Source organism: Olea europaea, chromosome 22 (assembly GCF_002742605.1).
Source record: "Olea europaea var. sylvestris chromosome 22, O_europaea_v1, whole genome shotgun sequence".
Taxonomy (NCBI): domain Eukaryota; kingdom Viridiplantae; phylum Streptophyta; class Magnoliopsida; order Lamiales; family Oleaceae; genus Olea; species Olea europaea.
The window spans coordinates 7757915-7773162 of NC_036258.1; the positions used below are offsets into that span (position 1 = coordinate 7757915).

General features: G+C 35.8%; 1 protein-coding gene across 1 annotated transcript in view; it reads right to left on the bottom strand.

Moving 5' to 3' along the window:
• Positions 1-8826: 8826 nt before the first annotated feature.
• The window catches only part of LOC111371117 (casein kinase 1-like protein 11), a 7661-nt gene continuing 1239 nt past the window's right edge, over positions 8827-15248 (bottom strand). The window contains exons 3-15 of the mRNA XM_022993026.1: positions 15173-15242; positions 14932-15080; positions 14755-14850; positions 12058-12251; positions 11898-11901; positions 11792-11854; positions 11472-11729; positions 11094-11162; positions 10921-11033; positions 10487-10529; positions 10331-10394; positions 10009-10142; positions 8827-9430 (exon numbers count right to left, since the gene is read on the bottom strand). Of these exons, the coding sequence (XP_022848794.1) occupies positions 9152-9430; positions 10009-10142; positions 10331-10394; positions 10487-10529; positions 10921-11033; positions 11094-11162; positions 11472-11729; positions 11792-11854; positions 11898-11901; positions 12058-12251; positions 14755-14850; positions 14932-15080; positions 15173-15242 (1536 nt within the window). The 3' untranslated portion in view covers positions 8827-9151. The remainder of the gene's footprint in view (positions 9431-10008; positions 10143-10330; positions 10395-10486; positions 10530-10920; positions 11034-11093; positions 11163-11471; positions 11730-11791; positions 11855-11897; positions 11902-12057; positions 12252-14754; positions 14851-14931; positions 15081-15172; positions 15243-15248) is intronic.

Consider the following 15248-nt stretch of genomic DNA (forward strand, 5'->3'; position numbering starts at 1 on the left):
TTAAAAAATAAGAAATGATTTTTAAGTACGTGTATAATTATTTTATGGAAAAATGTGTGATTAGAAATGAGATTTGAAAAAATGGGACTCAAATAGGGGCTAAATATAAATTTGGATGACCATTGGTAGATTTAACCCTTATAAAAATAAATAGATATGAATAAGTGAATAAGTGAATAGTAATTGTAAATTTATGGTTAAAAAAAAAAAGTTTGACAATTTATAATTAATTTATAAATGTTACCAAATGAAGCTTATATATATTAATTTTACTCTACCAAAAAAAAAAATAAAAAAAAATGCCAAGATCCTTACTCCCAATGAACAATTTGTATATAGTAAAGAACAATAATATTCTGAAAACACACAAACACATGAAAAATAAACGTTCAAATAAATTTTAAAAAAATAAAAATATAAAATTCTTAAAAATAAAATTGAAAATTTCAAGAAAAATTAAAATTAGAATTTTGAGAAAATAAAATCTAAAGTTCTAAAAAAATTAAATTTATAAAATATCCTAGTAAAATAAAAATAATTCAAGTTCTTAAAAATCATTACATAACAATTCTCAAAAATACATATTTGAATGACCATAAATAAAATTATTCTTAGTCCACATCCTTAATTTTTATTTTTATTTCCTATATTTACAACTCCACTAATTTTTAATTTTATTTTAGTTTTATAGCAAAAAAAGAAGTGTAAAATTCACCAATTTTAAAATGTAAATATTACTTGATAAAATATTAACATAAAATTGTTATATTTTATGCTGAATAAAAATAATTCAAGCTCTTAAAGAGCATTGCGTAACAATTCTAAAAATATATCTATTTAAATAAAGTTATTCTTAGTCCACATCATTAATTTTTATTTTTATTTCCTATATTTTCAACTCCACTTATTTTTTATTTTTTTTTATTTTAGTTTTATAGCAAAAACATAAGTGTAAAATTCACCAATTTTAAAATGTAAATATTACTTAATAAAATATTAACGTAAAATTGTTATATTTTGTACTAAATAATCTAATTTCATGAAATAAAATGTCATAAAATAAATTTTCAAAATTTCAAACCAAATTTGTGTTTTAAGTTTCTGTTTTGAGAAATAATTTTTCAATATAAAAAACAAAATATGTTTTTAGAAATCTTAAAATAGACATTCAGAAAAGAAATTTGAAAACGAACTCAAAACTTAAAATTGAAACACAAACGAAACGAGTCCTAAAATTTTACTATCGTCAGCCTCCTGAAAGAGTGGGGGATAGAAAAGGCCGAGCAGTCTAGTTGCCACTTAATGTCCTTACAGAAATGCATTTCTCTAAAGTGTTGCTTTTAAGCACTGTTTTTAAGTCTGGTCAAATTTAATCAACTTCTAAAAATATTCTCTAGAAAATATTTTTAGGCTTTACGATCTCCTGTGTAGAATTCGACGATATTGAAGAGTATAAACTATTGTCATATATTTGAGTATAAACTAATAGTTCTAATAACCATTTACAACTGAATGAAGAGCATTGGATACCCACCACATGTTAGTTTTGTATGACGTTCATGCAACTTATTACTATCATTCATAGTCAATTAAGGGTGTCAAATTAAAATAGTTTAGTAAAAACTGTATGCTTAGAAATTTAAAATCAACATGGTAAGTTAGGTGTACCTATATCGTAGAAATGACAACCGGATGAAAAATTATTGACTAATTGAGGAACTAGGTGACGACTGGGATAAAGTCCTGTCCCAAATCGTGTACTGAACGACAATAGAGAATTACTGAATGTATTAAATTATTATATTCATATTTTTATCACATCCAATTCAAGGGAATCATGGCTCGTTCAAATGTAAAGTCCATAATTCATGTGATTTCATCTTATATGTTAACTATAATGTTAAGTGTTGTTACGTCTATTCCAACGAGGCTCCAAGCATGATCACATGGCAATGACATAGCAAATGAACCTTGGCCACACTCCATGTCATTCTACCAATATGATAATTTCAGATGAACCCCTACGGAGAGGTCAAACCCATACGAAGGGCCAAATCCTCATGAATAAGGCAACGCGGGTGAGACACTACAAATAATCTAGTTGATGTGACAACACACTTCAACCGTCACTTTACAAGTCAACATGTCAAGTTTAGCCCCTATGTGTCAGTCTAAGATTGCTAAAGGTCAATAAATTAAATGTGCCTAAGCTTAAGACTAACCAATTGATACATATGACAAGGTGCCCCAGTTACTTGGATGAGGTCACAAGTCTCTTTATCCAACGAATTTTATTCATCTCTTTCTACTATAAAGCTCACACATTATACTGTTCAAAGATAATGCAAGTATATGCTCTCAATATGTAACTTTTCCAATCTCTATTTCCCCTCTACAATCCCCGGATCTGAACCCCTTTTACTTAAGTGTCGCGCATCTTAATCACATCCTACAACCAAATTTTACCCTTACAAATGCAGATTTAACCGTCGAAATGAGTACAGTCTCTTCCACCACCACTGAGGATTAGCCACGTCGCCCTTACAAAAAATGAGGTCAATAAATTGGCGCTGTCCGTCGAAAATCATTCTAAAACCACAAGCATCCTCGTGGAAAAAGCTTACGAAAAAGTGCTTCAACTTCGCCATTGAAAAAATGTTTTGTTCTTGAATAAAAGACAATTAAAAGCCGTAAAATAGAAGATTTGAAATTCAATTCAGCATTGTAGGTGTTCACACTCCTTGAAAAATGAGTATTTGAGGTCAAAATCTACTCAAGAGATCAAATCTTTGAATAAAAGAGGCGTCTGTCCAAAATGAGTGCTGGTGATGAAGATAAACACCTAAGAACGTCAAGAGAGGTCCCTGAAGAAGAGGTCCTTCGAATCAGAGTCACCGATTGCCGACCTCATCACATGCATCATCGAATCAGAAGCATGTGAGAGGTGGTGAAAATGGCCACCAATACGAGGAACATCACCCCAGCAAAATGCCCTTATGCAATAACTCCTCCTCCAAATGCAAAGGAATACACACAATCTTTGAAAAATGGAAGGTCCATGAAAAAAGGAAACATCTAAAGAAGAGACTATAAAATGATAACCCCTAAAAATCGAAGGCCTCTGAAGAAGAGGCAATGAACGAAACAAACTCTAAAGAAGGAAGGAAACCTAAAGAATAAGTTATAGTTAACGAATTAAGAGATCTTATCCCTGAAATTTGAGACTTCATCTCTACAAAAATATTTCATCTACTTTAGAGGCTTCATCCACAGAGCACGAGACTATATATTATTTTTTCAAGTATAAATGCTTCATCTCACTTATGCATCAGGGCTTCCGCCGTGCAAGACTTCATCTCGTCTATATATCAGCGCCTCCTCCATGCAAGGTTTCATCTTACCTATACATTCGGAAAAACGAAGTGTGAAGTAAAGACCTCATCCAATTTCAATTCAGCCTTATCAAAAGCTGCCTCTGTACCAACGGGCTCGCCCTTATAGAAGGCCTCACCCAAGTTTAATTCGACTTCATCAAAAGTTGCATCTTCAACAATGAGCTCGTCTTCATGCAAAGGCCTCGTCTAAGTTCAACTCAACCTCATCAAAAGTTATCTCTTCAACAATGAGCTCGTTTTCGTGTAAAAGTCTTGCCCAAGTTCAATTCAGGCTCTTCACCAACAAGCTCGTTGCCAAGTTCAATTCAGTCTTGTCAAATGCTATCTCTTCACCAATGGTCTAGCCCTCATGGAAGTGCCTCATCCAAGCTCAATTCAATCTTATCAAAGGTTGTCTCTTCAGCTTTATCAACCGACTCGCTCTCAATGCAAGGACCTAGCCTACGTGAATTTCAACTTTATCATCTGACTCACCCTTGTAGCAAGGGCCTCGTATGAGTGAATTTCAACCTTATCACATGCTGTATCTATATCAACTGGCTTACCCTAAACGCAATGGGCCTCGCCCAATTGAATTTTAGCCTTATCACAGGCTTCATCATTGACAACAAGCTCGTCCCAATGTAAGGTCCTAGCCGCAGCTCAATTCAGCCTTATCACATCCTTCATCTTCGATAGAAGGCTTAATGTATGGCTCTTGCTTCAGCTCAATTCATCTTTATCAAAGGTTTCTTCTTCAATAATAGGCTCGTTCTCAATGTAAGAATCTTGCCTCAGTTCAATTTAGCCTTATCATGGGCTTCATCTTCGACATTAGGCTCGCTCTTAATGTAAGGACTCGTCTCAGCTCAATTCAACCTTATCACATCACAGACTTCATCTTCAACAATAGGCTCACCCCCATGTAAGGGCCTCACCCTATCTCAATTCAACCTTATGGCGGACTTTATCTACAACAACAGGTTTGCCCACAATGTAAGAGCCTCACTTCAGTTCAATGCAATCTTATCACATGTTTTATCGTCAACAACAAGCTCACCCTAAATGTAAGGGCTCGTCTCAGCTCAATTCAACCTTATCATAGGTTTCATTTTTTACTACAAGCTCACCTTCAATGTAAAGGCCTCACTTAACTCAATTCAATCAAATCTCTATGTTTCTAATGTCCCTATTTGAGCCCCTTTCCGGAGAAAATAGACTTTGTAGTAGTAGTAGTAATAATAATAACAACAACAACAACAACAACTATAAAGCTCACACATTATACTGTTCAAAGATAATGCAAGTATATGCTCTCAATATGTAACTTTTCCAATCTCTATTTCCCCTCTACAATCCCCGGATCTGAACCCCTTTTACTTAAGTGTCGCGCATCTTAATCACATCCTACAACCAAATTTTACCCTTACAAATGCAGATTTAACCGTCGAAATGAGTACAGTCTCTTCCACCACCACTGAGGATTAGCCACGTCGCCCTTACAAAAAATGAGGTCAATAAATTGGCGCTGTCCGTCGAAAATCATTCTAAAACCACAAGCATCCTCGTGGAAAAAGCTTACGAAAAAGTGCTTCAACTTCGCCATTGAAAAAATGTTTTGTTCTTGAATAAAAGACAATTAAAAGCCGTAAAATAGAAGATTTGAAATTCAATTCAGCATTGTAGGTGTTCACACTCCTTGAAAAATGAGTATTTGAGGTCAAAATCTACTCAAGAGATCAAATCTTTGAATAAAAGAGGCGTCTGTCCAAAATGAGTGCTGGTGATGAAGATAAACACCTAAGAACGTCAAGAGAGGTCCCTGAAGAAGAGGTCCTTCGAATCAGAGTCACCGATTGCCGACCTCATCACATGCATCATCGAATCAGAAGCATGTGAGAGGTGGTGAAAATGGCCACCAATACGAGGAACATCACCCCAGCAAAATGCCCTTATGCAATAACTCCTCCTCCAAATGCAAAGGAATACACACAATCTTTGAAAAATGGAAGGTCCATGAAAAAAGGAAACATCTAAAGAAGAGACTATAAAATGATAACCCCTAAAAATCGAAGGCCTCTGAAGAAGAGGCAATGAACGAAACAAACTCTAAAGAAGGAAGGAAACCTAAAGAATAAGTTATAGTTAACGAATTAAGAGATCTTATCCCTGAAATTTGAGACTTCATCTCTACAAAAATATTTCATCTACTTTAGAGGCTTCATCCACAGAGCACGAGACTATATATTATTTTTTCAAGTATAAATGCTTCATCTCACTTATGCATCAGGGCTTCCGCCGTGCAAGACTTCATCTCGTCTATATATCAGCGCCTCCTCCATGCAAGGTTTCATCTTACCTATACATTCGGAAAAACGAAGTGTGAAGTAAAGACCTCATCCAATTTCAATTCAGCCTTATCAAAAGCTGCCTCTGTACCAACGGGCTCGCCCTTATAGAAGGCCTCACCCAAGTTTAATTCGACTTCATCAAAAGTTGCATCTTCAACAATGAGCTCGTCTTCATGCAAAGGCCTCGTCTAAGTTCAACTCAACCTCATCAAAAGTTATCTCTTCAACAATGAGCTCGTTTTCGTGTAAAAGTCTTGCCCAAGTTCAATTCAGGCTCTTCACCAACAAGCTCGTTGCCAAGTTCAATTCAGTCTTGTCAAATGCTATCTCTTCACCAATGGTCTAGCCCTCATGGAAGTGCCTCATCCAAGCTCAATTCAATCTTATCAAAGGTTGTCTCTTCAGCTTTATCAACCGACTCGCTCTCAATGCAAGGACCTAGCCTACGTGAATTTCAACTTTATCATCTGACTCACCCTTGTAGCAAGGGCCTCGCATGAGTGAATTTCAACCTTATCACATGCTGTATCTATATCAACTGGCTTACCCTAAACGCAATGGGCCTCGCCCAATTGAATTTTAGCCTTATCACAGGCTTCATCATTGACAACAAGCTCGTCCCAATGTAAGGTCCTAGCCGCAGCTCAATTCAGCCTTATCACATCCTTCATCTTCGATAGAAGGCTTAATGTATGGCTCTTGCTTCAGCTCAATTCATCTTTATCAAAGGTTTCTTCTTCAATAATAGGCTCGTTCTCAATGTAAGAATCTTGCCTCAGTTCAATTTAGCCTTATCATGGGCTTCATCTTCGACATTAGGCTCGCTCTTAATGTAAGGACTCGTCTCAGCTCAATTCAACCTTATCACATCACAGACTTCATCTTCAACAATAGGCTCACCCCCATGTAAGGGCCTCACCCTATCTCAATTCAACCTTATGGCGGACTTTATCTACAACAACAGGTTTGCCCACAATGTAAGAGCCTCACTTCAGTTCAATGCAATCTTATCACATGTTTTATCGTCAACAACAAGCTCACCCTAAATGTAAGGGCTCGTCTCAGCTCAATTCAACCTTATCATAGGTTTCATTTTTTACTACAAGCTCACCTTCAATGTAAAGGCCTCACTTAACTCAATTCAATCAAATCTCTATGTTTCTAATGTCCCTATTTGAGCCCCTTTCCGGAGAAAATAGACTTTGTAGTAGTAGTAGTAATAATAATAACAACAACAACAACAACAATAATAATAATAATAATAATTATTATTATTATTATTATTATTATGTTTGGTTAAAAATAGGTAAAAATTTTGAATTAATATGTAATATTATTTTATAGAAAAAAATAAGTGGTTGAGAATGAGTTTGAAGAAAATAATTTTGTATGTTGTTGTTATAAGTTTATTTCTTGTAATGAATGAGACAGACATTCGGAAAAACGAAGTGTGAAGTAAAGACCTCATCCAATTTCAATTCAGCCTTATCAAAAGCCGCCTCTGTACCAACGGGCTCGCCCTTATAGAAGGCCTCACCCAAGTTTAATTCGACTTCATCAAAAGTTGCATCTTCAACAATGAGCTCGTCTTCATGCAAAGGCCTCGTCTAAGTTCAACTCAACCTCATCAAAAGTTATCTCTTCAACAATGAGCTCGTTTTCGTGTAAAAGTCTTGCCCAAGTTCAATTCAGGCTCTTCACCAACAAGCTCGTTGCCAAGTTCAATTCAGTCTTGTCAAATGCTATCTCTTCACCAATGGTCTAGCCCTCATGGAAGTGCCTCATCCAAGCTCAATTCAATCTTATCAAAGGTTGTCTCTTCAGCTTTATCAACCGACTCGCTCTCAATGCAAGGACCTAGCCTACGTGAATTTCAACTTTATCATCTGACTCACCCTTGTAGCAAGGGCCTCGCATGAGTGAATTTCAACCTTATCACATGCTGTATCTATATCAACTGGCTTACCCTAAACGCAATGGGCCTCGCCCAATTGAATTTTAGCCTTATCACAGGCTTCATCATTGACAACAAGCTCGTCCCAATGTAAGGTCCTAGCCGCAGCTCAATTCAGCCTTATCACATCCTTCATCTTCGATAGAAGGCTTAATGTATGGCTCTTGCTTCAGCTCAATTCATCTTTATCAAAGGTTTCTTCTTCAATAATAGGCTCGTTCTCAATGTAAGAATCTTGCCTCAGTTCAATTTAGCCTTATCATGGGCTTCATCTTCGACATTAGGCTCGCTCTTAATGTAAGGACTCGTCTCAGCTCAATTCAACCTTATCACATCACAGACTTCATCTTCAACAATAGGCTCACCCCCATGTAAGGGCCTCACCCTATCTCAATTCAACCTTATGGCGGACTTTATCTACAACAACAGGTTTGCCCACAATGTAAGAGCCTCACTTCAGTTCAATGCAATCTTATCACATGTTTTATCGTCAACAACAAGCTCACCCTAAATGTAAGGGCTCGTCTCAGCTCAATTCAACCTTATCATAGGTTTCATTTTTTACTACAAGCTCACCTTCAATGTAAAGGCCTCACTTAACTCAATTCAATCAAATCTCTATGTTTCTAATGTCCCTATTTGAGCCCCTTTCCGGAGAAAATAGACTTTGTAGTAGTAGTAGTAATAATAATAACAACAACAACAACAACAACAACAACAACAATAATAATAATAATAATAATTATTATTATTATTATTATTATTATGTTTGGTTAAAAATAGGTAAAAATTTTGAATTAATATGTAATATTATTTTATAGAAAAAAATAAGTGGTTGAGAATGAGTTTGAAGAAAATAATTTTGTATGTTGTTGTTATAAGTTTATTTCTTGTAATGAATGAGACAAAATGTTCATATTGACCACCAAACTTCTAATTTTGTTTTAATTGATCACTAAATTTATTGTCAAAACTGCACGTTGAATTTTTTACAATTTAGTCATTCCAAATATGACAGTCAACAGCCTAATCATGCTTTCTTCCAAGTAGTAGACCTCTTTCTTAACAATCAAAATTTTCGATTTTCCTCCTTTCTAATGGAGATAAGGAGAGAACAAGATGAAGAAACAAAAGAAGGTAGTTACCATAGGAGTAGAAAGCTGTACAATAGTTGATAAGACAAGAACTAGTTGGACCATACAATAGTCTTGAACAGATTACTTTAGCAATACAATCACATGCATCTTTATTGGGTTACAATAAAAGGTTAAAGCAAGAATCAGAAAGTAACAATATCCGGAGACGACAGCTGACTTTTAGCGCTGTTAACATCGCCCCCAGTAATGAAACCATGTTTTCGTACAGGGTACTCGAGTCACAAATGTATACAATAGGGTCGCTTTATATCCATCATAATGTAGGAGCAATGAGGCTTTAGCACAAGAACCAAATATTTCAGTTATGAAATACCCTTATTTCCTTTTCCCTGAGCCTATTCTTAGAAGCTCGAAGCTCCGGAGAGCGTCATCATGGCCGCCTCTAGAGACTGTAGCACGAGTAAAAGAAGACGATTTGGACTCAAATCCCGGTTGTGATCTTTGAGTGGAGAATAGTCGACCGCTGCCTGATCCTAACCGGCTAGTGCGATTTTCACTGGCTTCCCCATTGGAGCTTGGCCTGCTGCTTGATAGTACCGCCCTCTTTGATGTACTACCAGTGCAAGACAACCGTCCTCTTTCAGAATCAGTTTGCTGGAGGACAAAGCAGCAAGGGTACATAATGACAGAATTTCAACACAAAGATTCATGAAAACAAGGGCAAATAGCACCATTGATCCCCAAACTATTGCTCCATTAACAAGATGGTCCCAACCTTTAAAAAGGAACAATTTGTCCCCTACCCCCGACTTCCATTATCGTTGCACAATAAGTCCCAAATGATGGTAACTGTCTAAATCTTAGGTCACAAGTTAATTATCCTCACTCCAAGTTTCAGGGCACAAGCCAAAGTTGAGAAGCAAAACTTAACTTCATGAAATTGGACATGTCAAGGTCAGTGATGTGATGATTTAACAAGATTTACACGGTTTCCATTGTCGGGGATCGATTGTGCAATTACAATAAAATGAGGAGATCTGTCGCAGAATCATCCGACTTATACTGTAATCAAGTCGTTTTCAAGGTCCAACTTGCCATTGGAGCAATGGACTGGGTTATGGGTACCAATACTACAATTTCCTTTGACAAATGCACACACAGAGAAGGAATAGCAAAGGCAACAAATAGAGTACAGACAAAACAGATTAAACCCAAATCTTTAGTATACTCACCACATCTTTTGATGATGGCAAGCTGTCTGACAATTTGTACCTCAAGTTATCCCCATGCAAGCCTCCAACAGAACCATTCCTTCTGGCAAATGCCTCAACTGCACCAGAGAATCTGTCTCGAACTTCTTGCTTCACTAGACGATGCACATAAATAAAGGAAACCATTTATTAGCCAATTAACTTTCAGATAATTATGTCAAATCAAAAGGCGATAGAAAGTTCCCAATACACGTGACAAATTCAATCGGCATGTATACAAAAAATGTGGATGAACATCAAAATCTAGGGGGTGCTAATAACAAAATGAGGCACCATAGCAGACCTGGAGTCTTTTGTACTCTTTCAGCCGAAGGTCCAGGGTTTATAGGTAATTTCCCCATTGGCTGCTGATATAAGAAAGAAAAATATAAGATACAAATACTAACTCAAAATAAAGCAGGGCTAATAGACAACAAATCAAGAGAGCACCAATTCGTACTCTAGAACTCGAGCCAATCTGTGGATATTTCAATNCCGATATTCTTAAACGTCATAAATGCACCATGTGATTCACTGTCCTCCTCTATCACATATGTACATCCTGAACCTAAAGAGAACTTAGTTTTTCACTAATCCATCCAATTTGCAAATAATAAATTCTTAAGGAAACAATATCTTCACTTCAAGTCTCATCCATTAGCCAGGATCCTTCAATTATTGAGTTACAATATTTCAAAAGACCTTTTTCCTTGGCAGCAGGACCAACTACGGACAACATCACTGCTACTTTACACCGACTCAATCCTATGTTATACCGTGACACAAAATCATTATCTCAACATCCATTCGCCAACCAACCAAGTATCAATATGTAACCGGTGTGGCATCGTGTCGAGTATGAACATGGCTGGAAGTTACCTTTAGAAAGGGTACCTTCCGTGAGGTTCAGCCTGAGACTTGGAAGAGGGGGGAATATAGACACTGGGAAAGGAATCATGGGAGATGGGGAATCCCGCTATGTCCTGACATATTTTTTCATCACTTCGCTACACAGCAATGATAAAGACCAACTACCATAAAATTTTATTGATGCTTGGAAAAGCTACCAAGCTGCCTATGTACCCCATAAAGGATATCAAATCATAACGTAGTTCACTTTGATTTGGGTTGCTAATCTTTTTTATGTATTTACATAACATGTCAATATCTATGTGACTTTCTCCCTTCTCCCCCAAACGAAGGAGATATGAATTCCATTCATGCGGGTAAGGCTTCATAAGTTAGGAGGAGGATACTTTTCTTTTCTTTTTTTTCAATGCCTTGCAGGAAACACTTCTTTACTTGCTAGTGCTATAATTTTGGATTTAGTCAGGCCAATTATGTTAGCTATTATTAAGGAAGGCCAATTTCTAGTCTAGGAAAGTGATGGTGCAAGTGGAGTGAAACATTTTGCATGGCAGGAAGGTCCTTGTTAATAACCAGACCGGAACCAAGCACTTTGTGAACAGAAAAAAACCGATAATTGGAGTAGTTGCTGCTTGCCGGAGACAGAAAGTGATATTTCTGTTTTTCTTCAGTTGGTGGTGAATGGCAGAAAAACCAATGTGAACTTTTCCCAATCCCACTACTAAGAGAACAAGAGCTTTCGTGTGCTCTTGAGTTAGATGCAGTGATGTGCATATCCCTTCATACAAATAAAGACCACAGGACAAACACCTTGAGCCAAGCTTACAAGCTGTTCCCTAAGGAGAAAATAAAAAGGCCCAAATCCAATATTGCAGCAATGCAACATTTTCCAACATACTCTTAACACCTTCAACCTAGCCCCACAATCCGTCCCTCTTTCTCCTTCCCCATGGCCGGTGAACTTAAGAATATGTAGATTTGCCACATAACAAGCTCATATCAACCAAACTAGGCAAATGGAGTGTCAAAAGTGATTATAAGAAATAAAACATGCTAAGTGTCATTAGCTTAAAACATCTAACTCTGATCTTTTAAGGGTATACTGAGTGATGATTAGCAATAGAAGCACAACTGGTGCCACACAAATTCGAAAAACAAACTTACTATTGAAAGATTATTACTCTTAGTACCGCGCTCAACAATTGCCAATGGCATAGTTGGGAACCATAATCGAAAAAGATTACTAAAGTCATTATATAGTAAAACAATAGCTCATCATATTCATACCGGTACGGTATGTGCTTCTGAGTTTGAAGATCCCTGTATTTCTTTCCAAGCCCGTAGTCAATGATGTATACCTATTCAAGAAAGACCAGAAGTCAGTTTAAGAAGGTAGAAAGTTGAAAAATTCCATACATAAGAATTCAAGTACATGTTAAACATCAATATATAAACATGTCAGATTCATTAAATTTGTTCTGAAAAGAAAAAAAGAAAAAAACTTAATCCACGTCATGACATGATATTAAATCATTACATTGCTATGAAAGTGAATAGAAATAGTGAACATTTCATTAGTGATAAAGAAAAGGATATGTCTGGGTTAATTTTTAGTCTAGGGAAGGGACCAAATGAAAAAAAAAAGAAAAAGAGTAGGGTATTGAAAGGAATAAAAAAAATTTACGTTAAACAGTTCCAGTTCTGGCCCTTATAAAATCCTAATGCAGTATTCAGGTATACTCACATTTTTTTTTTTCCTAAAGTTTTGAATTAATAATCTTTTAAAATAGAATTATTGAGAAAGCTGTATAGATAGATGAAATACTAGCTACAGTGTCACAAAAGAGAGTTCTACACCACAAGTTATAAGTCAGTGAAAGAAAAAAACAAGAAACCATTTTGGACTAAGAGAAAACAACAACCAACGGATCACTGTTCTTTCAATAACAGCCTCACCAAGGACGAGCTTGCAGGAATCTGTCCTGTAGAACAGAGCAGACAAAGGAAAAAATAAAAGAATTCAAGTTTTGTTACCAATTTCAAATATCATTATGCATGATTTCCAGGCTTATATAATCCAATAGATAAAACAACACATCTATGGGTTGTGCCAATTGAATATGACATAGAATCCAATAACCACCCCTTATTAAAAATAAGGTTCCGTTTGGACCTCATTATTTGGCATTAAAATTTTTGAATAGTGTCTTTTAGAGAACGTGTAGTTGAAAAAGAAGGAATTTTTTTTTTCATGTGTAATATTGTTTTATGAAAGATTGCTTGGTTGAAAATAAGATTAGAGAAAAAATTATAATGTGAAAAGATGGAGGCCAAACAAGGGCTAAGTAACAATAGCGACGTATATGTGTACAGAGACCAAATCAATATGTACTACTACTTCGGGTGCTTCCTACATAAATACATTTTGAAATTATACCAAAGCATAGATTTAATTTCTACTTTCAGCTAATCATAATTTGAAAATGACTAACCGCTGAAAGAAGCACCAAATCAGCCATCCTTGGCTACAATCCCAGATTCTGCACATTTTTTCCTTTTACTAACAAGTTTAAGCATGCATCCAAATCTCTCTTAGCGCAGATATCTTATTCTTACACAAACATATATTAACCATGAGACTCTACCAGGTTTCATAAATGGTAAGACCACAGACCAATGATGATGTCCAGGGGCGAATCCAGGATGTTGAGCCAGCACGGTCGGCCGTAATAAAATATTAAGAGCTCGTTTGATGTCATTTTTTGTAAAAAAATGTATTTTGGAATAGTAATTCGATAGAGAATGTATAGTTAAAAATAAAAAAAAAATTTGAATTTAAGTATAATATTATTTTATTAAAGAATATTTGATCGAAAATAAATGAAAGAAAAATGTATTCTGAACTAAATAAGAATCAAACAAAACTTAAAATTTAAATAAAATAATTATTTTGTTGAAATTGAACATATATAATTTTGTTATAGAATAAATCGTACTCACCAAATAATATTATTGCTTTGTATAATTTAAAGGAAGAGCATGGTGTTTAAATTTTTACAATTGCATAAAAATCACTAAAATCTTACATATATTATTTTGATAAACTTCGTATAACAACTCATCAAGTGTCATAGTGGTTAAGTTTTCACTATGTCCTAGAAGAGCTCACAGGTTCGATTCTCCATTGGCCCCTTTCCTTATTTCAATGGTTTTTGGTCAAAATTGTATAACTAAAAAAGCAAAAGGAAGTGCCAAACGAAGATTCGAACCCGGGACATCAAAGAAGCAAAAGGTAGCGCCAACCAACTTGGCTAGAAGCAACATTTGGAAAAAAAAAAATAACTTACCAGTAATATATACTATATATTTGTCTGTTCTCAGCAAAAAAAAAAAAAAACAAAAAAAAAAGGCTCCTGGCAGATCCAGCACGCGCGGCAGCGGGAGCTCGCCGGGTGCTGGATCCGCCAGTGATGATGTCCCAATTCGCCATCATTGCAGACCCATAAAATCTACAATCAACGCACAACTATGTATCACACTGTTTATGCATTTGCTTCAGTAACAATCAAACACTGTACTCTCTAAGAGCATATATCTCATTCTTTCCAATTGCCATATGCATTATTTATCAGACTGCAAGGTTTCAAGAATGAACAACTGTCCAGTGGCAATGTCCTATAATAATTATGTCCTTTACAGAGCAAAGGATACGCCAAATGTAATAAACAACATAATAGAGAAGACAACTGGCAAAATATTTTTTAAGGCGAGTAAAGTTCAAAGTCATAAGAAAATTAAATAATATGTGCAGGCACAAACAGCGCATGTATATAACCTGAATCAGAAAAGAGGAATATATACCTGACTTGCTTTGCGGCGCAACCCCATTAAGAAGTTATCAGGCTTTATATCACGGTGAAGAAAACCTCTAGAGTGCATGTACTCAACTCTAGTAATCTTCATAAAACAGAAGGGAGTGAGTAAAATTGCAGTTACAAAAACCATGAAACCAATCTTCTATGATGGTGGAATACTTACTAACTGATCAGCCAGCATTAGAACTGTTTTTAATGTAAATTTTCGATTGCAGTAGTTAAATAAATCTTCTAAACTTGGTCCAAGAAGATCAATAACCATGGCATTATACTCTCCTTCAACTCCAAACCATTTAAGGTGGGGAATTCCAGCTTCATACAAGAAATGAGAGCATTAACAAACTTGTTTTGTCTTCAGTACATCAAATAGCAAACCAAAAGAATTCAGAAATTAGTAAACTTACTTCCTCCCTGAAGAAGCATATACAACTTTGATTCATAGTGAAGCTGAGGGTGCTTAGTTTTAGCAGATTCCTTGGT